Source organism: Lonchura striata, chromosome 32, assembly GCF_050655825.1.
Source record: "Lonchura striata isolate lonStrDom1 chromosome 32, ASM5065582v1, whole genome shotgun sequence".
In the NCBI taxonomy this organism is placed as follows: Eukaryota; Metazoa; Chordata; class Aves; order Passeriformes; family Estrildidae; genus Lonchura; species Lonchura striata.
Genome location: NC_140734.1, coordinates 5582913 through 5608127, shown reverse-complemented (window position 1 = coordinate 5608127; position 25215 = coordinate 5582913). Strand labels below are relative to the sequence as shown.

The 25215-nt window shown below is 53.9% G+C and overlaps 2 protein-coding genes and 3 pseudogenes across 2 annotated transcripts in view; all 5 read right to left on the bottom strand.

The window, feature by feature from the left end:
* Positions 1–21533, bottom strand: part of LOC144247856 (uncharacterized) — a 48577-nt gene extending 27044 nt beyond the window's left edge. The window contains 1 exon segment of the mRNA XM_085564371.1: positions 20033–21533. Within this exon segment, the coding sequence (XP_085420497.1) occupies positions 20033–20156 (124 nt within the window). The 5' untranslated portion in view covers positions 20157–21533.
* LOC146764647 (uncharacterized) lies at positions 1525–9140 on the bottom strand. The gene is made up of 5 exons (XM_085564037.1): positions 9077–9140; positions 7041–7059; positions 6342–6783; positions 4978–5059; positions 1525–4791 (listed from the first exon to the last, which is right to left on the bottom strand). The coding sequence occupies exons 1-5, from the start codon at positions 9138–9140 to the stop codon at positions 3614–3616; spliced, it is 1785 nt and encodes a 594-aa protein (XP_085420163.1). The 3' UTR covers positions 1525–3613.
* LOC146764646 (uncharacterized) lies at positions 9424–12354 on the bottom strand (annotated as a pseudogene).
* Positions 18236–20014, bottom strand: LOC146764645 (uncharacterized; annotated as a pseudogene).
* Positions 21534–24118: 2585 nt separating the features above from the next.
* Positions 24119–25158, bottom strand: LOC146764644 (uncharacterized; annotated as a pseudogene).
* Positions 25159–25215: the final 57 nt, after the last annotated feature.

Below are 25215 nucleotides of genomic sequence, written 5' to 3'. Positions count from 1 at the left end.
TCACGCCTTCCCCCGCTCCCCGACAAGACTTTCAGGCTCCGCCCGCCCGCGCCCACTCATCCCCCGCCTCCACCACCCCTCCAGCCTGCCGCAGCCCCCCCGGCTCTGCTATCGCCCCTCTCCCCACGCCGGGGCTCCCGCCTTTCGTCCCCCGCCCCTCCCGCCCATCCCCAAAACCCATGGCCCGCCCGCCGCTCCGGCCCGAGCGCCACGTGGGCCCCGACAAATCCCCCCGGGGCCATTTACGGCTCAGCTCTGCACTCCGGCAACAGACAAAAACATCCCCTCCTCAGAGAAATTAAAACATCCCCCTCCCTGCGACACCGAAATACATCTGGGACATGACTCCGCAATCGGCGGGGTCCTAACCTCACCAAACAAACCCCAACAAACCCCCCAAAAGAATCCCCTCCCGCAGCTGCCGCCACAGACTCGGGCCGAGCCTCCCCTCCCCGCTCACCTGCGGCACGCAGGGCAATGCGATGCTGCCGGGGCCAGCCGAGCTGCGGGCTCCGCGGGCTCGCCCTGCCACCCCGCAATGCTCCTTCCTTCCTCTGCTCCCCTCCTGCTGCTCCTCTTCCCGCTCCTCCTGCTCCTGCTCCTCCCCTTCCTCTCTGCCGCTGCCCTTCCTCCCGCTCCTCCTCCTCCGCTCCCGCCCCGGACCCCCCTTTCGCTCCCCCTCTGCCCCACGGCCGCAGCAGCAGCGGCTCTCGGGCAGGGCGAGAAACCCCCCGGAGCCCCCGGCGATGGGCAGGGGGCTCGGGGGCCCCCAGTGCAGACCCGTCCGTCCCGTGCCCCTCCCGCCCAGCCAAAATCCCGCTCCCGGGGCTCGCTGGATGCGAGCGGGCGGCGCAGGTGAGATGCAAGTGGGGAGCGCTGGGCGCTGCGGCTCTGCCCGGGAACTGCGGACTCACCGCTGAGCAGCCTTACAGATACATATTATAACACTGGCTTCTCGAAAATATTAAAAGGGCTTCTATAAGGGTTGTTTTAAAATTAACTCTGAGGTAAAAATATAGTTTTTGTTTGTGTTGTTAATTAAGCTTAGTGAAATAGCTGATCTAATGTGCTTGTGTTGCAATGCCTGCTTGAATGGGATCACATCCAAAGAACCTGCTACAGATATTCCAACTATCAGCACTCACCTTCTGAAGACAGCGTGGACCAAGGTCCAAACCTGAAGGTTATGATATAAATGGTCTAAAACCATAACCAGGGAATCCGCTTGCCCAGAAAAGGCAGACTTGAAGAGGAGATATGCTAAACAGTTCTTGGAATATGTAAACTGGATTTGGAAAAGTTTACATATAAGTTTAATAAAGTTTACTTTTAATAGTTATTCTGATAATTTCTAGAATTTTATAAACTTTACTTACAATTATTATATAATTCTACTTATATTATGGCATAATTATTTATGAATATGGAACAGGCTGATACATTGAAAATGGTATCTCAAGGATGTATCCCAAATAACAGGAATGCTCTTGGCTATGAATGAAGACACAGCATGGATGTAACATCTTCGCTTGATGGTTCTTGTCTCCTATTGTCCTTTATTAAACTTTTAAATTTTCACAGGAGACTGGACGAGTGTTTCACAGGAAATTGGTCAGTGCGTCCTGTGGCAGGAACTGGAAAAGGCGCTGCGCTCTGCGAGTCTCCCCGGCAGCTGCCGAGTCCGAGCCAGAGATCTTTCCTAATTCTTTATGTCCCTGAGACCTCTTTCCTATTTCTCTACCTCACATTTCCTGATCAATACTATCTTAATTAAAATATATGTTCAGTAAAATCCGTGGGTTGCGGTGCTGTGGTCTCATTTGCACCTTCCCTGGGGTAGAGGTGTCTCTCCCTCCTGGGACTGCAGCCCATGGCCAGGGTCCCTACGTATTCATACTTAGGGTACACGGAATATTACTTTGCATCTTTTGAGAAGTTTTGATGCTTAGGACACTGCTTTTAATCTTCAGTTATGTGGAAACCTTCTAATATTTTGGGATTAATTGGAATCTAGGAGATTTAGGGGTCTCCCCAAGAGGGTAACCACAGGAGGGGCTTCCACACCTTTTCCCCGCAGTCGTTCTGGGATTCTCTCAGGGATTCTCACTTTCCTTTTCTTCTTCCCACAGCTTTGAGCTGGGAATGCGCTGGAAAATGTCCAGCAAAGCCACCTCTGCTGTCTGCTCTGGTAGCCTACCACACAGCTTCTGGACCTTGCCACCTGCCCCTGCACAGCTCCCTTGGGAAGCAGGGCAGAAGCAGCCCCTGGGAGCCTTGGGAATTCCCCTCTTGGATCCATGGCATGCTCCCAAATGATCTGGAATTTCACTTTCCATGGCACGGCACTCCACGTCCCTCCCAAGAAACCTCAACTGCATCAAACCCACCATCCTCCACATTCCCTGTGAGTTCATCCCATGTCCCGCCCATGTCCCTGTCCCCCACGTGTCCCCACCCATGTCCGTGTCCCCTGACGTCCCCATCCACGCCCGGATCGCCACCATATCCCCATTCATGGCTCTCCCCATCCCCAGCTGCTGCGGTGCCGGATTCCTTCAGCCCGGTTCACTCCCGACGCCGTCGGCGAGAGCGGCCGCCCCCAGAAAGCTGCTGAACCTGGGCTGCGGCTGTGGGGCACAGATGCTCTACGGCACGGGGGGACTGCGACGAGGGGGGCACAAGGAACAGGGAGAGGTCTCTGTGTGTTTTCCAAAGGGGATTATTCCCAGGGGGTCAGGGACAGAAAGACCCTGAACAAAGGCACACAACCACTGACATCCAGGGCAGGCCTTAGGGGCGGCACAGTCTTTAACCAGCTGTGAGAAACCTGGGCAGGAACACAAGGCGGGGATCCAATGTTTAACCCAAGAGGGGATTGCAGGGGAGGAGAACAACTGAAACCAATCCTTGGGGCCTCCTCCAAGGATACAAAATGGAGAGGGAAGTTTCTAGAGAAAGGGGCAGGCACGGGAAGGGGGTGACACTCAATGGGAGCAGGGACAGGGAACAAAAGGGCAGGACTTTGGGGAGAGGGACACCTTGGGCAAAAACACCAACATAGGAGAGATAGGAACAACACATGGGCTACAAATTTGCTATAAAAATAGAAAAGAGGGAGCGGGTTATGGAACTGACTACTAGGACAAAATGACAATCGAAAATACACACCACGACACCCACTCATGCCCGTGTCACCCATGTCTCCTTCCATGTCCATGACTCCCCATATCACTGTCCAAGGCCATGTCCCCTTCAGCTCCTCTTGCATCCAGGTGCCCAAACAGAGCCAGGAACATGTGGAGACCACCAGCCAGTGAATCACTCAGCTCCAGCACAGAGTCTCTGCCCAACGAGGGCCACTGTGCATCATCCCATGGGGGTCCTCCAATGGGGGATGGAGTTGGAGCAGCGCAAAAGGTCCTCCCACACACAGAGCACTTGGGCTTCCCTTACTCCTGCCTCTCTTCCTGTTGCTTTACTGTAAAGGTCTGGGATACGCTCTTCCCACTCTTGGGACACTATTAGGGGCTCTACCCAGTGTAGGTCTACTGAGGTGTGACTGTGTGGAGTTTTTCTTAAAGCCCTTCCCACAATCGGAGCACTGGAAGGGCCTCTACTCTGTGTGAATCCTCTGATGCTTGAGGAGATGGTATCTGCTCTGAAACCTCTCCCCACACTCACAACACTCATAGGGCCTCTCCCCAGTGTGGGTCCTCTGGTGGACACTCAGGCTGGTTCTCTGGTGAAAGGTTTTCCCACATTCCCTGCACTTGTAGGGCCTCTCCCCAGTGTGGATCCTCTGGTGCACTATAAGGTTACCTTTCTGACTAAAGCTCTTCCCACATTCCCCACATTTGTAGGGCTGCTCCCCGGTGTGGATCCTCTGGTGTGTTATAAGGTTACCTTTCTGCCTAAAGCCCTTCCCACATTCCCCACATTTGTAGGGCTGCTCTCCAGTGTGGATCCTCTGGTGGACCTTCAGCATGGAGTTCTCCATGAAGCTCTTCCCACATTCTGAGCACATGTAGGGGCTTTCCCCAGTGTGCATTGCCCGGTGCATGATCAGGTCAGAGCTGTCACGGAAGCCCTTCCCACATTCCCCACACACATAGGGTCGTATCCCCGTGTGGATCATCTGGTGGCGGTGCAGGTGGGAGTTCCTCCTGAAGCTCTTCCCACACTCCCCACACTCATAGGGCCGTTCATCAGTGTGGGTCCTCTGGTGGACGATCAGCTGGGAGCTGATGCTGAACCTCATTCCACATTCCCCGCACTCGTAGGGCCTCTCCCCGGTGTGGGTCCTCTGGTGCTGGACCAGGTGGTGTCTCAGGCGGAACCTCCTCCCACATTCCCCGCACTCGTAGGGCTGTTCCCCGATGTGGATCCCTTGGTGGTCTGTCAGGTGGGAGCTGAACTTGAAGCTCTTCCCACATTCCCCACACTTGTAGGGCCGTTCCCCACTGTGGGTCCTCTGGTGGCGAACCAGGAGGGAGCGCTTTTGGAAACTCTTCCCACATTCCAAGCACTTGTGGGACTTCGTGCCATCATCAAGCTTCTCATGGACCACCACCACAGAGCCCTGGCCAGATCTGTGGCTGCCTTCCTCACACGGGGTGGGTCTTTCCTGCTCAGAGCACCATGGGCTGGGTTTGCAGCCCCTCCTCCTGCAGGATCTCTGGGGCTTTTCCTCCCCGTTGGATTCCTGCACCAAGGAGCAACTCAAAAGGGCCTCAGCCACGAAGTTCTTCTGAAGGGATTTGTTCTTCCTGGTCTGCATCCTCAGCTCCTTGGCTAGGGGAGGAAGGACAAGGAGAGGATGGGATTTGCCTCCCTGCCAGAGGGAAGGGCAAGGAGATCCCCCCAGTGCCTCCCCAGCAGGAGAGCATCGGCAGCAGGGCTGTCCTGCAGCCGGGGGCCCTGCTGGGCTGGGAGATGGAGCAGGAGACAGGGGGAAAGGGGCACTGCCTTCCTCCTCACCTGCCTGGGGGTCCCGGAGCAATTTCCGCTTCATCACAGCCTCCTCCTCTCTCCAGATAAGGCTTGGGAATCGGAAATTCTGCTTCGGGGTAAAATCAAGGGTTGAGTGTGTAAAAAACTGCATTGACTTGTTTGTTCATCTAGAGTGTGAAATTAGGATAGAGATAAAATGTAGGGGTTGGGGCATGGAACTTGCAGGCTTGGGCAAGGCTGGTAACTGCAAGCAAATATAGTGAAACAAAGTAATGACTTTATATGTAAGAAAGATCTTGCAGGACTGGCTGAAACTGGTAACCGGAGCAGAAGAGACCCATCACCCCGCTTGTGATATCTGCTGTTGCCAGCCCAGTACAACACAGGGGAGGTATGTATGTGAAACTCTCAAGAAAAGTATAAAAAGTGACCAAAGAGAGGGAGGGGTGTCAGCCCTTGGCGGAGCACGGACACCCCAACTGCACCCAGCGCTGTTTGCTTGTTATCGCTTGCTGTAATTAATAAAATTAGTAATTGATCTTAAAAGCCTGAATCAAATTATTCACCTCAATTTATAACAAGTGCATTGCCTTTGAAGATCCCACTGGCCAAGTGCATACCTAGAAGCCACCGAGTGTCTGGTAGCCACAAAATCCTCCAAAAATCAAGGAGGAAACCCAAAAACCTCTCCCAGGAGTTCCCTGTTTCCAGTGTCCTTACATTGGGTTTATGATGGTCCCCCTTCCCACGGCTGCTGGGGGGTTCTGTGGGTCCGGGGCATCTCCCGCCTGTCCCGGGTCCTGCTCAGCCATGCCGAGGGAGTTTTGGGCTGAGGGGATTTGGGAGTCCCAGGGCTCATCCTCCCCTGATTCCAACGTGGCTCCCAGCTGTCCCTGGGCCCCCTTCTCCAGCATCCCCCCACTCCGCGCACTCACGCCTTCCCCCGCTCCCCGACAAGACTTTCAGGCTCCGCCCGCCCGCGCCCACTCATCCCCCGCCTCCACCACCCCTCCAGCCTGCCGCAGCCCCCCCGGCTCTGCTATCGCCCCTCTCCCCACGCCGGGGCTCCCGCCTTTCGTCCCCCGCCCCTCCCGCCCATCCCCAAAACCCATGGCCCGCCCGCCGCTCCGGCCCGAGCGCCACGTGGGCCCCGACAAATCCCCCCGGGGCCATTTACGGCTCAGCTCTGCACTCCGGCAACAGACAAAAACATCCCCTCCTCAGAGAAATTAAAACATTCCCCTCCCTGCGACACCGAAATACATCTGGGACATGACTCCGCAATCGGCGGGGTCCAAACCTCACCAAACAAACCCCAACAAACCCCCCAAAAGAATCCCCTCCCGCAGCTGCCGCCACAGACTCGGGCCGAGCCTCCCCTCCCCGCTCACCTGCGGCACGCAGGGCAATGCGATGCTGCCGGGGCCAGCCGAGCTGCGGGCTCCGCGGGCTCGCCCTGCCACCCCGCAATGCTCCTTCCTTCCTCTGCTCCCCTCCTGCTGCTCCTCTTCCCGCTCCTCCTGCTCCTGCTCCTCCCCTTCCTCTCTGCCGCTGCCCTTCCTCCCGCTCCTCCTCCTCCGCTCCCGCCCCGGACCCCCCTTTCGCTCCCCCTCTGCCCCACGGCCGCAGCAGCAGCGGCTCTCGGGCAGGGCGAGAAACCCCCCGGAGCCCCCGGCGATGGGCAGGGGGCTCGGGGGCCCCCAGTGCAGACCCGTCCGTCCCGTGCCCCTCCCGCCCAGCCAAAATCCCGCACCCGGGGCTCGCTGGATGCGAGCGGGCGGCGCAGGTGAGATGCAAGTGGGGAGCGCTGGGCGCTGCGGCTCTGCCCGGGAACTGCGGACTCACCGCTGAGCAGCCTTACAGATACATATTATAACATTGGCTTCTCGAAAATATTAAAAGGACGTCTATAAGGGTTGTGTTAAAGTAACTCAGTTGTAAAAATATAGTTTTTCTTTCTGTTGTTAATTAAGCTTAGTGAAATAGCTGATCTAGTGTGCTTGTGTTGCAATGCCTGCTTGGATGCGATCACATCCAAGGAACACAGGATGAGCACACCTGCTACAGATATTCCAACTATCAGCACTCACCTTCTGAAGACAGCATGAACTAAGGCCCAAATGTGAAGGTTATGATAAAAATGGACTAAAAGAATAACCAAGGAATCTGCATGCCCTAAAAAAGCAGACCTGAGGAGGAGATATGCTAAACAGTTCTTGGAATATATAAATTAGATTTAGGAAAAGTTTACTTCCAATGTAAGTTTTATAAAATTCACTTTTATTAGATATTATAATAATTATTAGAATCATTAGAATTTTATAAACTTTACTTACAATTATAATATACCCTTAATACGGCATAATTGTTTATGAATATAGAACAGGCTGATGCATTGGAAATGGTATCTCAAGAAGGTTTCCAAAGTAGCAGGGGAGTTCTTGGCCATGTGTGAAGAAACAGCACGGCTATAACATCTTTGCTCGATGGTTGTTGTCTCCTATTGTCCTTTATTAAACTTTTAAATTTTCACAGGAGACTGGAGGAGTGTTTCACAGGAAATTGGTCAGTGCGTCCTCTGGCAGGAATTGGGAAAGGCGCTGCGCTCTGCAAGTCTCCCCGGCAGCTGCTGAATACAAGCCAGAGATCTTTCCTAATTCTTTATGTCCCTGAGACCTCTTTCCTATTTCTCTACCTCACATTTCTTGGTAACTACTATCTTCATTAAAAAGATGTTCAATAAAATCCGTGAGTTGCAGTGCTGTGGTCTCATTTGCACCTTCCCTGGGGTAGAGGTGTCTCTCCCTCCTGGGACTGCAGCCCATGGCCAGGGTCCCTACATATTCAGACTTAGGGTACATGGAATATTACTTTTGAGAAGTTTTGATGCCTAGGACACTGCTTTTAATCTTCAATTATGTGGAAACCTTCTAATATTTTGTGATGAATTGGAATCTAGGAGATTTAGGGGTCTTGCCATCAGGGGAACCACAGGAGGGGCTTCCACACCTTTTCCCCGCAGTCGTTCTGGGATTCTCTCAGGGATTCTCACTTTCCTTTTCTTCTTCCCACAGCTTTGAGCGGGGAATGGACTGGAAAATGTCCAGCAAAGCCACCTCTGCTGTCTGTTCTGGTAGCCTACCACACAGCTTCTGCACCTTGCCCCCTGCCCCTGCACAGCTCCCTGGGGAAGCAGGGCATAAGCAGCCCCTGGGAGCCTTGGGAATTCCCCTCTTGGATCCATGGCACGCTCCCGAATGATCTGGAATTTCACTTTACGTGGCACGGCACTCCACGTTCCTCCCAAGAAACCTCAACTGGATCAAACCCACCATCCTCCACATTCCCTGGGAGTTCACCCCATGTCCCCCCCCATGTCCCTGTCCCCCACGTGTCCCCACCCATGTCCGTGTCCCCTGACGTCCCCATCCACGCCCGGATCGCCACCATATCCCCATTCATGGCTCTCCCCCTCCCCAGCTGCTGCGGTGCCGGATTCCTTCAGCCCGGTTCACTCCCGACGCCGTCGGCGAGAGCGGCCGCCCCCAGAAAGCTGCTGAACCTGGGCTGCGGCTGTGGGGCACAGATGCTCTACGGCACGGGGGGACTGCGACGAGGGGGGCACAAGGAACAGGGAGAGGTCTCCTGTGTGTTTTCCAAAGGGGCTTATTCCCAGGGGGTCAGGGACAGAAAGACCCTGAACAAAGGCACACAACCACTGATATCCAGGGGAGGCCTTAGTGGCGGCACAGTCTTTAACCAGCTGCGAGAAACCTGGGCAGGAACACAAGGCGGGGATACAGTGTTTAACCCAAGAGGGGATTGCAGGGGAGGAGAACAACTGAAACCAATCCTTGGGGCCTCCTCCAAGGATACAAAATGGAGAGGGACGTTTCTAGAGAAAGGGGAAGGCACGGGAAGGGGGTGACACTCAATGGGAGCAGGGACAGGGAACAAAAGGGCAGGTCTTTGGGGAGAGGGACACCTAGGGGAAAACCTCCAACACAGGAGAGATAGGAACAACCCATAGGCAATAAAATATGCTATAACCATACAAAATAGGAGGGGTTTTAGAAATAACTACTGGGACAGAATGACAATTGAAAACACACACCGCAACACCCACCCATGCCCATGTCATCCATGTCTCCTTTCATGTTCGTGGGACCGATGCCACTGTACACAGGCATGTCCCCTTCAGCACCTCTTCCATCCAGGTGCCCAAACAGAGCCAGGAAGATGTGGAGACCACTAGCCAGTGGATCAGCAGCACCATGGATCACCAAGTCTCTGCCCAACGAGGGCCACTGTGCATCATCCCATGGGGATCCTCCAGTGGGGGATGGAGTTGGAGCAGCGCACACAGTTTCTCCCGCACACAGAGCACTTGTAGAGCTGCACTTACTGCTGCCTCTGTTGCTGTTTGGGCACTTCATATGTCTGGGATACGCTCTTCCCACTCTTGGGACACTGTTAGGGGCTCTCCCCAGCGTGGATCCACTGAGGGGTGATGCAAGTGGAAATCTTCCTAAATCCCTTCCTACACTCAGCGCTGCCGAAGGGCCTCTATTCTGTGTGAATCTGCTGATGCTTGAGGAGACGATATCTTCTCTGAAACCTCTCCCCACACTCAGAACACTCATAAGCCTCTCCCCAGTGTGGATCCTCTGGTGGACTCTCAGGTTGCATCTCTGGCTGAAGCTTTTCCCACATTCCCCGCACTTGTAGGGCTTCTCTCCAGTGTGGATCCTCTGGTGGACCATCAGCTTGAAGTTCTGCATGAAGCTCTTTCCACATTCTGAGCACATGTAGGGGCTTTTCCCAGTGTGCATTGCCTGGTGTATGATCGGGAGAGTGCTGTCATGGAAGCCCTTCCCACATTCCCCACACACATAGGGTTGTATCCCTGTGTGGATCATCTGGTGATGATTCAGGTAAGAGATGTTTGTGAAGCCTTTCTCACATTCTCCACATTTATAGGGCCGTTCCCCAGTGTGGATCCTCTGCTGGCAGACCAGGACGGAGCGCTTGGGGAAACTCTTCCCACATTCCAAGCACTGGTGGGGCTTTTTGCCATCACGACGCTCCTTATGGACCACCACCTCAGAGCCCTGGCCAGATCTCTGGCTGCCTTCTGTTGCAGAAGCTAGATAAATATGATTATCCATAAATAACACAGCCAGGATGAGAACAGTTTTCCCAGCTAGCCGGAAAACAACCCCGCCTACATATGGGTCCTGGGGTCAAGTGGACTGTTCCATCTCACACCCCAAATGATGTATGGTTCACCCCGCACATCTGTCCCGCCCCTAAAACGTCAAGTGCCTGTAACCCCATTGGCCCGAGCCTTGTTCCAGCCCACCTTGAAGCTCCTTGAAAAGGGGGTTTTGAGGGGCCACACGCTCTCTTGGAACTCCCTCCCCTCTGTGGAGTTGCGTTTTTATATGTTTTATTACATTTGTATTCTGTCATGGTTTGTTTCAGTGTACCCCCATACTGTATTGGTGTCGTGGTTTTACACGGAATGAGAATTTTTTCCGGAAGGAAGAGGTCAATTTGGATATTGACCAATTGAAGGTAGACACGCCTCTGAGAACACAGAGGGGTTAAAAGCAGAATTCCCAGGAGAACTCGTTCTCTTTGGTTCCAGTCAGCGCGCAGTGCAGCCTCTCCCCTGCCCAGCGACGAGCTGGGTGGGGGAGGGGAAGGCCGATGGCCTGACTGAGGTAGGCCCAAAGGTAGTGGAAGGACTGCAATTGGGCTGGCCCCTGCAGATAAAAGGGTGGAAGAAATCTGGGATGTCTCCATTCCCCCCCCCAGAGTTTCTCTCCCGAGAGAGAGAGAAAGAGACATCGGCAGTTCTATCAGCAATTCCACTGCGAAGAAGGAGGAGCGGGAGGAGCTGCAAGGTGCCCAGTGCGTGGGAGTTGCTGGATGTCTGGGCATCGAGCCATCCCTGGGAGTTTGGACTTTTAACCCTTCCTTGAGAAATAAAAGCTTTGTGAATCTTCCTTTCCCCTCCTTAGTTTGAAAGAGAGGAAGAGGGACACCTTGGACCCTGGGATGTTAGAAGGAGGAATTCTAAATGGCAGGGGGACAAGGAGTGGCTTTTGGCTGGACTTTTCCGTGTTAGCCACAACCTGAACCAATCTTCTCCTCCAAGAAAGACTGTGTTTAAAGAGGATGCCAGTGAGTCAAGAGACCTGCTTCAGCTGGGAAAAGACAAAAGTGGAGTGAACGGAGAAAAGGTTAGGGGGTTTGTGGTGGCGCCCCCTTATCCTCAAAGAAAAGAGAAAAGAAGAAGATCTCTATTCTTGAACCCTCGGCCCCAGGGGAAATGGAAAAATGGGGGGGACTGCGGTCCCAAACAATGAAAAACTGAACTGTTGTTTTCTCCCCTCCTGGCAGGGCATCCTTGAAAAGAAAAATCCTAAAAGCAGTCTGTCCATCCATGCATTGATGGTGAGAGCACTGTGCATGAAAAAGGGAAAGGTCACCATAGCAAACTTTTTCTCCGGGCCGTGCCATGTGTAGTAGATAGGGACAGGCGAACGGAAGATTTCGGGTTGTGACGGAAAGAAAGACCCCTTCCCCCTCTCACCCTGCAACATGTTATCCATTACCCCAAAGAATGTAACCACACCTAACCCAGTAGTTTTCCACTCCTGACTAACCCTAGAGACCCTACCAACCCCCCCTGACGTAGCAGAGTCCCCCAAGACTATTTAAACCCATGAGATAAGATAATAAACGCTTTCGACCGTCCACCACATTGGTGTCCAGCGCGTGTTGTTAGCCCGAGTGGCCCAGGGGAGACTGGGCTGCCATGCTGTTCCTTGAAACCAGGTCGCCTTGCCTTCCCCTGAAGGCAACATAACTGGTGCCGAAGCCTGGGAATAATTCGCTCGGGTAGCGGGTGTCACCTGGACAAGAGCAGCGGCCAGACCGGCGAGACCGTGTTCTCGGCAAGGGAGACGTCCCAGGACCCGCAGTTGTCATGGACGCCATTGCCAGGGTCGTAAGTGAGGTTCATAAGCAATGGGGAATTGAATGTAAGCTCAAAGACTTTTATCTTGCTATAGCAAGGCTGCTTGAGCTTGGGGCAATTGAACACCCTGTGGATGTTTTGCATCCGAAGATATGGGAAAAATGCACAGCCGTGCTGGCCGAGGACACGAAATCCTCAGGCAGCGGCAAATGCCTTAAGGCGTGGGGAAAAGTAGAGAAAGCCCTGCGCAGAGCAATAGAAGAGCAGGAGACATGGAGCGCAGCGCGTACGTGTTTATTAGTTACACCCAAGCTAGGGGTAGGAGCGGCAACGCAAACCGCCCCTGAGGACGATCTGCCTGGGAGCGGGGATCTGGGGGGGCTCGGCGCGTCGCCCCCCTCCCCGGGCCGGGGCCCGGGGCCCCCCGCAGAAACCTCCCAAAGATCCGCGGCTTCCCCATCCGCCCCGCCACCGCCGGTCGATGACCCGGTACCGGAGGTGCAGCGGCGCACAGAGCTCTGTCAGCGGGGACTGGCGGGGGAAGCCAGAGGCGCGGGAGCCGCGGCTCGGGGGGAGATCCTGCCCATGCCGCCTCCATACCCCTTTGAAAATGGCGCCGGCAGCCAAGGGGAGGGGCGGGGCGTGGGCAGTCTCGGCGCGAAGAGCCCAGAGGCGCGGAGTTTTGCTAATGCGCGTGTGCGGGAGAAAGAGGAGGAGAGTGGCAGAGGGCTCGGAGCCGATCGGCAGCCGCGCCTGACGCCGCTACCATGTAAGGGAGAAACCCCCCCCTGCAGGAGACAGGGCGAGCCCGGGGGGCGGCAGCGGCGCCACCCCCGGGGGGAGGAGCGGGGTCGGAGCCGCACAAAACGGCACCGAGCCCCGGAAGTGCGCTGGCATTCGACTTCAGACTCTGAGTCCAGCAGCAGCTCCGGCGGCTCGGAAGAGCTGCCAGGAGCCGGCTGGGACTCTAAGACGAAGGGAACAGAGCTAACGCAATTTAAAACAAAACCAAGTAAAGCTTTAAGCCGCACCGAAAAGCAGCCACAATACGAACCAGCCCAGTTTACCGACTGGGGAGAAATAAAAGGGAAAAACACAACCCACCCCAAAACCTTGCCCCAAAAGTCACCGACACCCCGGCTGGCCATGCAGATGTATTCCAGATAAGCCGCACAGCCGAGTCCGATCCAAACCCAATTTTTCGTATGCTAGAAGCTACCTTTCTAACCCTAAACGAAACCAAACCGAACCTGACTAACTCCTGTTGGCTTTGTTATGATGTTAAACCCCCTTTCTACAAAGGCATTGCTTTAGACACCCCCTTCAGTTACTCCACAGCCAGTGCCCCCCACCAGTGCAGATGGGACACTCCCCGCAGAGGAATCACCCTGAGTCAAATCACAGGACAAGGCAAATGTTTTGGCAATGCAACTTTAGCAAAGCAGAAAGGCAACTTCTGCACTAAAGTTGTCAAGCCCAACAGAAAGACCAATAGGTGGGTGGTCCCATCCGCATCTGGGATGTGGGTTTGCCAGCGATCCGGAGTGAGTCCTTGTGTGTTCCTTGCCAAATTTAATGACTCTATTGACTTCTGTGTCCAAGTTCTGATTGTTCCTAGGGTCCTGTACCACTCAGATGAAGAAGTGTACCACCTTTTCGAAGAACCTGACAGACTCCACAAAAGAGAAATAATCACAGGTATAACTATCACAATGCTGCTCGGCCGAGGAGCAGCTGGTACAGCCACTGGTGTCTCAGCCATCGCAACCCAACAGCACGGACTCTCTCAGCTGAAAATGACCATCGATGAAGACCTGCAGAGAATCGAGAAATCCATCTCCTATCTAGAAAAATCAGTCTCTTCGCTTTCAGAAGTAGTTTTACAGAATAGGCGAGGACTGGACCTCTTGTTCATGCAACAAGGAGGACTGTGTGAAGCTTTGAAAGAGGAATGCTGCTTTTATGCAGATCATACGGGAGTCGTTAAAGACTCCATGGCAGAACTCCGAGATAGACTGGCTCAGAGAAAGAGAGACAGGGAAACCCAGCAGAGCTGGTTCGAATCCTGGTTCAATCAATCACCTTGGCTCACCACTTTAATTTCTGCCCTGGTAAGTCCACTGGCAATACTGCTTTTAGCTGTTACCATAGGACCATGCCTACTGAACAAGCTAGTCTCGTTTGTTCAGGCCCGTCTAGAACGGGCGAACATTCTGTTCGTGGGCCAGCAACAAATGCTGTAAACCAAAAAACTGCGAATACAGTCAGCTGCAAAAGCCTTCAAAACTCACCTTGCGAGATTTACTCAGGTTTACCAAAAACCCTTTTTTCCTTACCAAGTTACAAGTTTGTACCTCACTCCAGTGCCTATATCTACGACTACCTCATGTTACTTATGAAAAGGAGGGGGGAGATGTAATAGATAGGGACAGGCGAACGGAAGATTTCGGGATGTGACGGAAAGAAAGACCCCTTCCCCCTCTCACCCTGCAACATGTTATCCATTACCCCAAAGAATGTAACCACACCTAACCCAGTAGTTTTCCACTCCTGACTAACCCTAGAGACCCTACCAACCCCCCCTGACGTAGCAGAGTCCCCCAAGACTATTTAAACCCATGAGATAAGATAATAAACGCTTTCGACCGTCCACCACATTGGTGTCCAGCGCGTGTTGTTAGCCCGAGTGGCCCAGGGGAGACTGGGCTGCCGTGCTGTTCCTTGAAACCAGGTCGCCTTGCCTTCCCCTGAAGGCAACACCATGTGTGACATGGAAACACAGGATGTAGAGTTGTGTTTTCTTAGAGAGTCTGTGGCACAGGACAGACTCTGTTCCCTCGATAGACTATGTATCGATTGCCTGGAAGATAGAAACCTAATTAGAGTCCAGATTGTGTCTCACTGTGGATTGCTGGAGTTGGGTAGTAGGGGGAGGAATGCTTTGCAAGGTTTTCGTTTAATGTTTGTGTAGTTTTTTTCCTTTTTTCCTTTCCTTTTCCTTTTCCTTTTTGTAGTAGTAGCTTAATAAAGTTTTTTTCCTGTTATTAAGCATAGGTCTGCTTTACTCTGTTCTAGATTCCACTTCACAGCATTCAAAAAAGAAATCAGATTTTCATGGGGGCACTGGCATTGTGCCAGTGTCAAACCATAACAATTGGTTTCTCCCTGGGTTTTCCCGCCTTCCCTCATGTGTCAGTCTCCCTAGAAAATGCCAAGTCAGTCCCCTGTCCCCTCCTAGGCGCCTTGTCTGTCACTTGGTGCCCCTTCCCCTAACTCTAGAAACTTCCATCCAGGGCACCGAGTGATTGGATGAGGTCCTGGGACCCCTCCCCTGTCTCTCCCTCACTGGATCCCCCAGATGTCAATCCCCACAAGAGTCACTCCTGTCTGTTCCCCCACTGGCTGATCGGCCCCCCTCCCTCTCCCTATGGAACATGTTGCCAGCACCCCTCAGTTGCTCTTGCTGGCTGGCCCCCTCCGATGCTGTTGGATCCCCAGGACCTCAATAAACATCGGATTTTTGTCCCCAACAAGTGCCTCTCCTCATTTCCTTGCATTTGGAATCAGCAGCGACCTCAGGACCCACAAAGCACTCTCCAAAGCCCAGCTGGTACAGTGGTGGGTGCTTCCACTCGCCCTACTCGCCCCCGCAGGAGAGCTAGCCGGGACTGAGGACAGTGCTCTGGGGCGGGGCCATGGTAATTTGGCGCCTGCCGGGGGGCCAGAAGAGAGCCTGACCCCACGGCAGAGGACTCTCGGAGTCCAGGAGACCCGTCGATATATCCTTTAAGCTGTCAAATTACCCCGGTGGGAGCAGACCCACGTTTTAGTGAGCGGCGCTCCCGGGGATGAGGCCGCCAGCTCCAGCCAGCACCACGGGAGTTGGCTCCCCCTTGGGCGTGTCTGCAGCCTGGATTTTTTTGTTTCTGCCTGGACGTGACCGGACCCTCCTTGCTGGTGAGTGAGGGGGTCCTTGGGGCTTAGACTCCTGCTCTTTTTGAGGGTTTTCCTTTTTCCCCCAGGGTTGGGGGGAGGGATTCCCTCTTTGGGTGGGTTTTTCTTGCTCCATGGTTGTAGGGGAAAGACCCCACATTCTTTTGTTATAGCTCCCTTTTCCTGGGGTGCGGGGAGCTTGAAGGGCAGGTAGTCTAAGTTATTCAGGGTGGTCTTTTCCTTTTCGTTGTAATTCTCCCGGCTGTAGACTTTGTGGCACACCTTAAAATCTGTCAGCATGGGTGCAAAGCTGACCATGCCACAGAGGAGAATCTATTCCCAGGTTGTGGGTATCCTAGTTGGAGGGGAGAAAAAGTTTAAAAAATCAGATGTTCAAAGGTTTGTCCGGTGGGTGTCACAGAGCTTCCCAGATATTTCTGCAACCACATTATACCAAGTCCCCTTTTGGCACCACGTTGCAAGGGAAATCCTCAAACAGGGGGATCCTTCCCTTTCCAAATTTACTTATTTGGCACTGCATATTAGGGATATTAGATAAAACAATTATGAAGCTCTGCCACAGCCATCGGCTGACAAACTGTCCTGGGTTGTAAGATAAGCTTGTATTCTATTTGCCATCTGTTGAAAGTTGGGCAAGTTTGTTATCTTTTCCAAGAACCGGTTTTGCTCCTAAGAGGTAATGGTTTGCTAATGGGCCATTGACTGATTCAATGCAGGGCTGGTAAATGTAACACCATCCCATTGTGAGGGGTCCCACACAGAGGGGGAAGCCAAGCACTCTATTATTGTATAAAGGGGTAGCTTTTTGGGGAGACTAGGCAGCTCTCTTTGCGGGACTCCCAGAGAAGCAGCGCGCTCTCTCTCTTCGCGGGAATCCCAGAGAAGCAGCTCCCTCTCTCTCTTCGCGGGATCTCGCAGCGGAGCAGCCGGTGAGGCGGCGGCGGCAGAGCTCAGAGGCAACCCCGGCGCAGAGGAAGACTGGCCCCACTGCCACCAGATCTTCAGAGGAAAACTATACCCTTCTAAAGATCACCACTGCAGCTGCAGTTCATCAGCCACTGCAAGGGGAGCAATCGTCCCAGCAGGACTGCCACTGGCACCCCGAATCCTCAGGTTGTGGACTTTTTTCACTGGTTTTGTTTATACCGATTGCATTTGCCTTTTTAAATTGTTGTCTAGTTTTCTCCTAGTAAAGAATTGTTACTCCCATTCCCATATTTTTGCCTGAGAGCCTTTTAATTTAAAACTCCTAGAAATTCGGAGGGAAGGGGTTTACCTTCTCCACTGCACAGGAGGCTTTAGCCCTCCTTCACAGACACCTGTCTTGTCGAACCAAGACAGCTCTGGTAGCCTACCACACAGCTTCTGGACCTTGCCACCTGCCCCTGCACAGTCCCCTTGGGAAGCAGGGCAGAAGCAGCCCCTGGGAGCCTTGGGAATTCCCCTCTTGGATCCATGGCACGCTCCCAAAACACAAGGAATTTCACTTTACATGGCACGGCACTCCACATCCCTCCCAAGAACCCTCAACTGGATCAAACCCACCATCCTCCACATTCTCTGGGATTTCACCCCATGTCCCCCCCCATGTCCCTGTCCCCCACGTGTCCCCACCCATGTCCGTATCCCCTGACGTCCCCATCCACGCCCGGATCGCCACCATATCCCCATTCATGGCTCTCCCCCTCCCCAGCTGCTGCGGTGCCGGATTCCTTCAGCCCGGTTCACTCCCGACGCCGTCGGCGAGAGCGGCCGCCCCCAGAAAGCTGCTGAACCTGGGCTGCGGCTGTGGGGCACAGATGCTCTACGGCACGGGGGGACTGCGACGAGGGGGGCACAAGGAACAGGGAGAGGTCTCCTGTGTGTTTTCCAAAGGGGATTATTCCCAGGGGGTCAGGGACAGAAAGACCCTGAACAAAGGCACACAACCACTGATATCCAGGGGAGGCCTTAGGGACGGCACAGTCTTTAACCAACTGCGAGAAACCTGGGCAGGAACACAAGGCGGGGATCCAATGTTTAACCCAAGAGGGGATTGCAGGGGAGGAGAACAACTGAAACCAATCCTTGGGGCCTCCTCCAAGGATACAAAATGGAAAGGGAAGTTTCTAGAGAAAGGGGAAGGCACGGGAAGGGGGTGACACTCAATGGGAGCAGGGACAGGGAACAAAAGGGCAGGTCTTTGGGGAGAGGGACACCTAGGGGAAAACCTACAACACAGGAGAGATAGGAACAACACATAGGCAAAAAATTTGCTATAAAAATAGAAAAGAGGGAGGGGGTTATGGAACTGACTACTAGGACCGAATGACAATCGAAAATACACACGACGACACCCACTCATGCCCGTGTCACCCATGTCTCCTTCCATGTCCATGACTCCCCATATCACTGTCCAAGGCCATGTCCCCTTCATCTCCTCTTGCATCCAGGTGCCCAAACAGAGCCAGGAAGATGTGGAGACCACCAGCCAGTGAATCAGTCAGCACCAGCACTGAGTCTCTGCCCAACGAGGGCCACTGTGCATCACCCCATGGGGGTCCTCCAATGGGGGATGGAGTTGGAGCAGCGCAAAAGGTCCTCCCGCGCACAGAGCACTTGCTGGGCTTCCCTTACTCCTGCCTCTCTTCCTGTTGCTTTACTGTAAAGGTCTGGGATACGCACTTCCCACTCTTGGGACACTATTAGGGGCTCTACCCAGTGTGGGTCTACTGAGGTGTGACTGAGTGGAGTTTTTCTTAAAGCCCTTCCCGCAATCGGGACAGTGGAAGGGCCTCTACTCTGTGTGAATCCTCTGATGCTTGAGGAGACGGTATCTGCTCTGAAACCTCTCCCCACACTCACAACACTCATAGGGCCTCTCCCCAGTGTGGGTCCTCTGGTGGACACTCAGGCTGATTCTCTGGTGAAAGCTTTTCCCACATTCCCTGCACTTGTAGGGCCTCTCCCCAGTGTGGATCCTCTGGTGCACTATAAGGTTACCTTTCTGACTAAAGCTCTTCCCACATTCCCCACATTTGTAGGGCTGCTCCCCGGTGTGGATCATCTGGTGCGTTATAAGGTTACCTTTCTGCCTAAAGCCCTTCCCACATTCCCCACATTTGTAGGGCTGCTCTCCAGTGTGGATCCTCTGGTGGACCTTCAGCATGGAGTTCTCCATGAAGCTCTTCCCACATTCTGAGCACATGTAGGGGCTTTCCCCAGTGTGCATTGCCTGGTGGATGATCAAGCGAGTGCTGTCACAGAAGCCCTTCCCACATTCCCCACATACATAGGGTCGTATCCCCGTGTGGATCATCTGGTGGCGGTGCAGGTGGGAGTTCCTCCTGAAGTTCTTCCCACACTCCCCACACTCATAGGGCCGTTCATCAGTGTGGGTCCTCTTGTGGACGTTCAGCTGGGAGCTGATGCTGAACCTCATTCCACATTCCCCGCACTCGTAGGGCCTCTCCCCGGTATGGGTCCTCTGGTGCTGGACCAGGTGGTGTCTCAGGCGGAACCTCCTCCCACATTCCCCGCACTCATAGGGCTGCTCCCCGATGTGGATCCCTTGGTGGTCTGTCAGGTGGGAGCTGAACTTGAAGCTCTTCCCACATTCCCCACACTTGTAGGGCCGTTCCCTAGTGTGGATCCTGTGGTGGCGAACCAGGAGGGAGCGCTTTTGGAAACTCTTCCCACATTCCAAGCACTTGTGGGACTTCGTGCCATCATCAAGCTTCTCATGGACCACCACCTCAGAGCCCTGGCCAGATCTCTGGCTGCCTTCCTCACACGGGGTGGGTCTTTCCTGCTCAGAGCACCCTGGGCTGGGTTTGCAGCCCCTTCTCCTGCAGGATCTCCGGGGCTTTTCCTCCCCGTTGGATTCCTGCACCAAGGAGCAACTCAAAAGGGCCTCAGCCACGAAGTTCTTCTGAAGGGATTTGTTCTTCCTGGTCTGCATCCTCAGCTCCTTGGCTAGGGGAGGAAGGACAAGGAGAGGATGGGATTTGCCTCCCTGCCAGAGGGAAGGGCAAGGAGATCCCCCCAGTGCCTCCCCAGCAGGAGAGCATCGGCAGCAGGGCTGTCCTGCAGCCGGGGGCCCTGCTGGGCTGGGAGATGGAGCAGGAGACAGGGGGAAAGGGGCACTGCCTTCCTCCTCACCTGCCTGGGGGTCCCGGGGCAATTTCCGCTTCATCACAGCCTCCTCCTCTCTCCAGATAAGGCTTCGGAATCGGAAATTCTGCTTCGGGGTAAAATCAAGGGTTGAGTGTGTAAAAAACTGCATTGACTTGTTTGTTCATCTAGAGTGTGAAATTAGGATAGAGATAAAATGTAGGGGTTGGGGCATGGAACTTGCAGGCTTGGGCAAGGCTGGTAACTGCAAGCAAATATAGTGAAACAAAGTAATGACTTTATATGTAAGAAAGATCTTGCAGGACTGGCTGAAACTGGTAACCGGAGCAGAAGAGACCCATCACCCCGCTTGTGATATCTGCTGTTGCCAGCCCAGTACAACACAGGGGAGGTATGTATGTGAAACTCTCAAGAAAAGTATAAAAAGTGACCAAAGAGAGGGAGGGGTGTCAGCCCTTGGCGGAGCACGGACACCCCAACTGCACCCAGCGCTGTTTGCTTGTTATCGCTTGCTGTAATTAATAAAATTAGTAATTGATCTTAAAAGCCTGAATCAAATTATTCACCTCAATTTATAACAAGTGCATTGCCTTTGAAGATCCCACTGGCCAAGTGCATACCTAGAAGCCACCGAGTGTCTGGTAGCCACAAAATCCTCCAAAAATCAAGGAGGAAACCCAAAAACCTCTCCCAGGAGTTCCCTGTTTCCAGTGTCCTTACATTGGGTTTATGATGGTCCCCCTTCCCACGGCTGCTGGGGGGTTCTGTGGGTCCGGGGCATCTCCCGCCTGTCCCGGGTCCTGCTCAGCCATGCCGAGGGGGTTTTGGGCTGAGGGGCTTTGGGAGTCCCAGGGCTCATCCTCCCCTGATTCCAACGTGGCTCCCAGCTGTCCCTGGGCCCCCTTCTCCAGCATCCCCCCACTCCGCGCACTCACGCCTTCCCCCGCTCCCCGACAAGACTTTCAGGCTCCGCCCGCCCGCGCCCACTCATCCCCCGCCTCCACCACCCCTCCAGCCTGCCGCAGCCCCCCCGGCTCTGCTATCGCCCCTCTCCCCACGCCGGGGCTCCCGCCTTTCGTCCCCCGCCCCTCCCGCCCATCCCCAAAACCCATGGCCCGCCCGCCGCTCCGGCCCGAGCGCCACGTGGGCCCCGACAAATCCCCCCGGGGCCATTTACGGCTCAGCTCTGCACTCCGGCAACAGACAAAAACATCCCCTCCTCAGAGAAATTAAAACATTCCCCTCCCTGCGACACCGAAATACATCTGGGACATGACTCCGCAATCGGCGGGGTCCAAACCTCACCAAACAAACCCCAACAAACCCCCCAAAAGAATCCCCTCCCGCAGCTGCCGCCACAGACTCGGGCCGAGCCTCCCCTCCCCGCTCACCTGCGGCACGCAGGGCAATGCGATGCTGCCGGGGCCAGCCGAGCTGCGGGCTCCGCGGGCTCGCCCAGCCACCCCGCAATGCTCCTTCCTTCCTCTGCTCCCCTCCTGCTGCTCCTCTTCCCGCTCCTCCTGCTCCTGCTCCTCCCCTTCCTCTCTGCCGCTGCCCTTCCTCCCGCTCCTCCTCCTCCGCTCCCGCCCCGGACCCCCCTTTCGCTCCCCCTCTGCCCCACGGCCGCAGCAGCAGCGGCTCTCGGGCAGGGCGAGAAACCCCCCGGAGCCCCCGGCGATGGGCAGGGGGCTCGGGGGCCCCCAGTGCAGACCCGTCCGTCCCGTGCCCCTCCCACCCAGCCAAAATCCCGCTCCCGGGGCTCGCTGGATGCGAGCGGGCGGCGCAGGTGAGATGCAAGTGGGGAGCGCTGGGCGCTGCGGCTCTGCCCGGGAACTGCGGACTCACCGCTGAGCAGCGGTACAGATACATATTATAACATTGGCTTCTCGAAAATATTAAAAGGGCTTCTACAAGGGTTGTTTTAAAATTAACTCTGAGGTAAAAATATAGTTTTTCTTTCTGTTGTTAATTAAGCTTAGTGAAATAGCTGATCTAATGTGCTTGTGTTGCAATGCCTGCTTGAATGGGATCACATCCAAAGAACCTGCTACAGATATTCCAACTATCAGCACTCACCTTCTGAAGACAGCGTGGACCAAGGTCCAAACCTGAAGGTTATGATATAAATGGTCTAAAACCATAACCAGGGAATCCGCTTGCCCAAAAAAGGCAGACTTGAGGAGGAGATATGCTAAACAGTTCTTGGAATATGTAAACTGGATTTGGAAAAGTTTACATATAAGTTTAATAAAGTTTACTTTTAATAGTTATTCTGATAATTTCTAGAATTTTATAAACTTTACTTACAATTATTATATAATTCTACTTATATTATGGCATAATTATTTATGAATATGGAACAGGCTGATACATTGAAAATGGTATCTCAAGGATGTATCCCAAATAACAGGAATGCTCTTGGCTATGAATGAAGACACAGCATGGATGTAACATCTTCGCTTGATGGTTCTTGTCTCCTATTGTCCTTTATTAAACTTTTAAATTTTCACAGGAGACTGGAGGAGTGTTTCACAGGAAATTGATCAGTGCGTCCTGTGGCAGGAACTGGAAAAAGGCGCTGCGCTCTGCGAGTCTCCCCGGCAGCTGCCGAGTCCGAGCCAGAGATCTTTCCTAACTCTTTATGTCCCTGAGACCTCTCCTATTTCTCTACCTCACATTTCTTGGTCAATACTATCTTAATTAAAATATATGTTCAGTAAAATCCGTGGGTTGCAGTGCTGTGGTCTCATTTGCACCTTCCCTGGGGTAGAGGTGTCTCTCCCTCCTGGGACTGCAGCCCATGGCCAGGGTCCCTACGTATTCATACTTAGGGTACACGGAATATTACTTTGCATCTTTTGAGAAGTTTTGATGCTTAGGACACTGCTTTTAATCTTCAATTATGTGGAAACCTTCTAATATTTTGGGATGAATTGGAATCTAGGAGATTTAGGGGTCTCCCCATCAGGGGAACCACAGGAGGGGCTTCCACACCTTTTCCCCGCAGTCGTTCTGGGATTCTCTCAGGGATTCTCACTTTCCTTTTCTTCTTCCCACAGCTTTGAGCTGGGAATGGGCTGGAAATGTCCAAGAAAGCCACCTCTGCTGTCTGCTCTGGTAGCCTACCACACAGCTTCTGCACCTCGTCACATGTCCCTGAACAGCTCCCTTGGGAAGCAGGGCAGAAGCAGCACCTGGGAGCCCTGGGAATTTCCCTTCTGGATCCATGGCACACGCCCAAGCGCTTTGGAATTTCACTTTACATGGCACGGCACTAAACGTCCCTCCCAAGAACCCTCAACTGCATCAAACCCACCATCCTCCACATTCCCTGTGAGTTCACCCCATGTCCCCCCCCATGTCCCTGTCCCCCACGTGTCCCCACCCATGTCCGTGTCCCCTGACGTCCCCATCCACGCCCGGATCGCCACCATATCCCCATTCATGGCTCTCCCCATCCCCAGCTGCTGCGGTGCCGGATTCCTTCAGCCCGGTTCACTCCCGACGCCGTCGGCGAGAGCGGCCGCCCCCAGAAAGCTGCTGAACCTGGGCTGCGGCTGTGGGGCACAGATGCTCTACGGCACGGGGGGACTGCGACGAGGGGGGCACAAGGAACAGGGAGAGGTCTCTGTGTGTTTTCCAAAGGGGCTTATTCCCAGGGGGTCAGGGACAGAAAGACCCTGAACAAAGGCACACAACCACTGACATCCAGGGCAGGCCTTAGGGGCGACAGAGACTTTAACCAGCTGCGAGAAACCTGGGCAGGAACACAAGGCGGGGATCCAATGTTTAACCCAAGAGGGGATTGCAGGGGAGGAGAACAACTGAAACCAATCCTTGGGGCCTCCTCCAAGGATACAAAATGGAAAGGGAAGTTTCTAGAGAAAGGGGAAGGCATGGGAAGGGGGTGACACTCAATGGGAGCAGGGACAGGGAACAAAAGGGCAGGTCTTTGGGGAGAGGGACACCTAGGGGAAAACCTCCAACACAGGAGAGATAGGAACAACACATAGGCAAAAAATTTGCTATAAAAATAGAAAAGAGGGAGGGGGTTATGGAACTGACTACTAGGACCGAATGACAATCGAAAATACACACCACGACACCCACTCATGCCCGTGTCACCCATGTCTCCTTCCATGTCCATGACTCCCCATATCACTGTCCAAGGCCATGTCCCCTTCATCTCCTCTTGCATCCAGGTGCCCAAACAGAGCCAGGAAGACGTGGAGAACACCAGCCAGTGGATCAGCAGCACCATGGATCACCAAGTCTCTGCCCAACGAGGGCCACTGTGCATCATCCCATGGGGATCCTCCAGTGGGGGATGGAGTTGGAGCAGCGCACACAGTTTCTCCCGCACACAGAGCACTTGTAGAGCTGCACTTACTGCTGCCTCTGTTGCTGTTTGGGCACTTCATATGTCTGGGAGACACTCTTCCCACTCTTGGGACACTGTTAGGGACTCTCCCCAGCGTGGATCCACTGAGGGGTGATGCAAGTGGAAATCTTCCTAAAGCCCTTCCTACACTCAGTGCTGCCGAAGGGCCTCTATTCTGTGTGAATCTGCTGATGCTTGAGGAGACGATATCTTCTCTGAAACCTCTCCCCACACTCAGAACACTCATAAGCCTCTCCCCAGTGTGGATCCTCTGGTGGACTCTCAGGTTACATCTCTGGCTAAAGCTTTTCCCACATTCCCCGCACTTGTAGGGCTTCTCTCCAGTGTGGATCCTCTGGTGGACCATCAGCTTGAAGTTCTGCATGAAGCTCTTCCCACATTCTGAGCACATGTAGGGGCTTTTCCCAGTGTGCATTGCCTGGTGGATGATCGGGAGAGTGCTGTCATGGAAGCCCTTCCCACATTCCCCACACACATAGGGTCGTATCCCTGTGTGGATCATCTGGTGATGATTCAGGTAAGAGATGTTTGTGAAGCCTTTCCCACATTCTCCACATTTATAGGGCCGTTCCCCAGTGTGGATCCTCTGGTAGCAGACCAGGACGGAGCGCTTGGGGAAACTCTTCCCACATTCCAAGCACTGGTGGGGCTTTTTGCCATCACGACGCTCCTTATGGACCACCACCTCAGAGCCCTGGCCAGGTCTCTGGCTGCCTTCTGTTGCAGAAGCTAGATAAATATGATTATCCATAAATAACACAGCCAGGATGAGAACAGTTTTCCCAGCTAGCCGGAAAACAACCCTGCC

Bases quoted from the DNA above. Each gene is read 5' to 3' on its own strand.
- LOC146764647 (XM_085564037.1), bottom strand. From the start codon at position 9,140: ATGCCTGTGTACAGTGGCATCGGTCCCACGAACATGAAAGGAGACATG. The intron at 5,060-6,341 runs GTGAGCGGGGAG...TTTACCCCGAAG, and splicing joins CATTGCCCTGCGTGCCGCAG to CAGAATTTCCGATTCCCAAG. The intron at 4,792-4,977 runs GTGAGGAGGAAG...TTCCTCCCCTAG, and splicing joins GCTCCGGGACCCCCAGGCAG to CCAAGGAGCTGAGGATGCAG.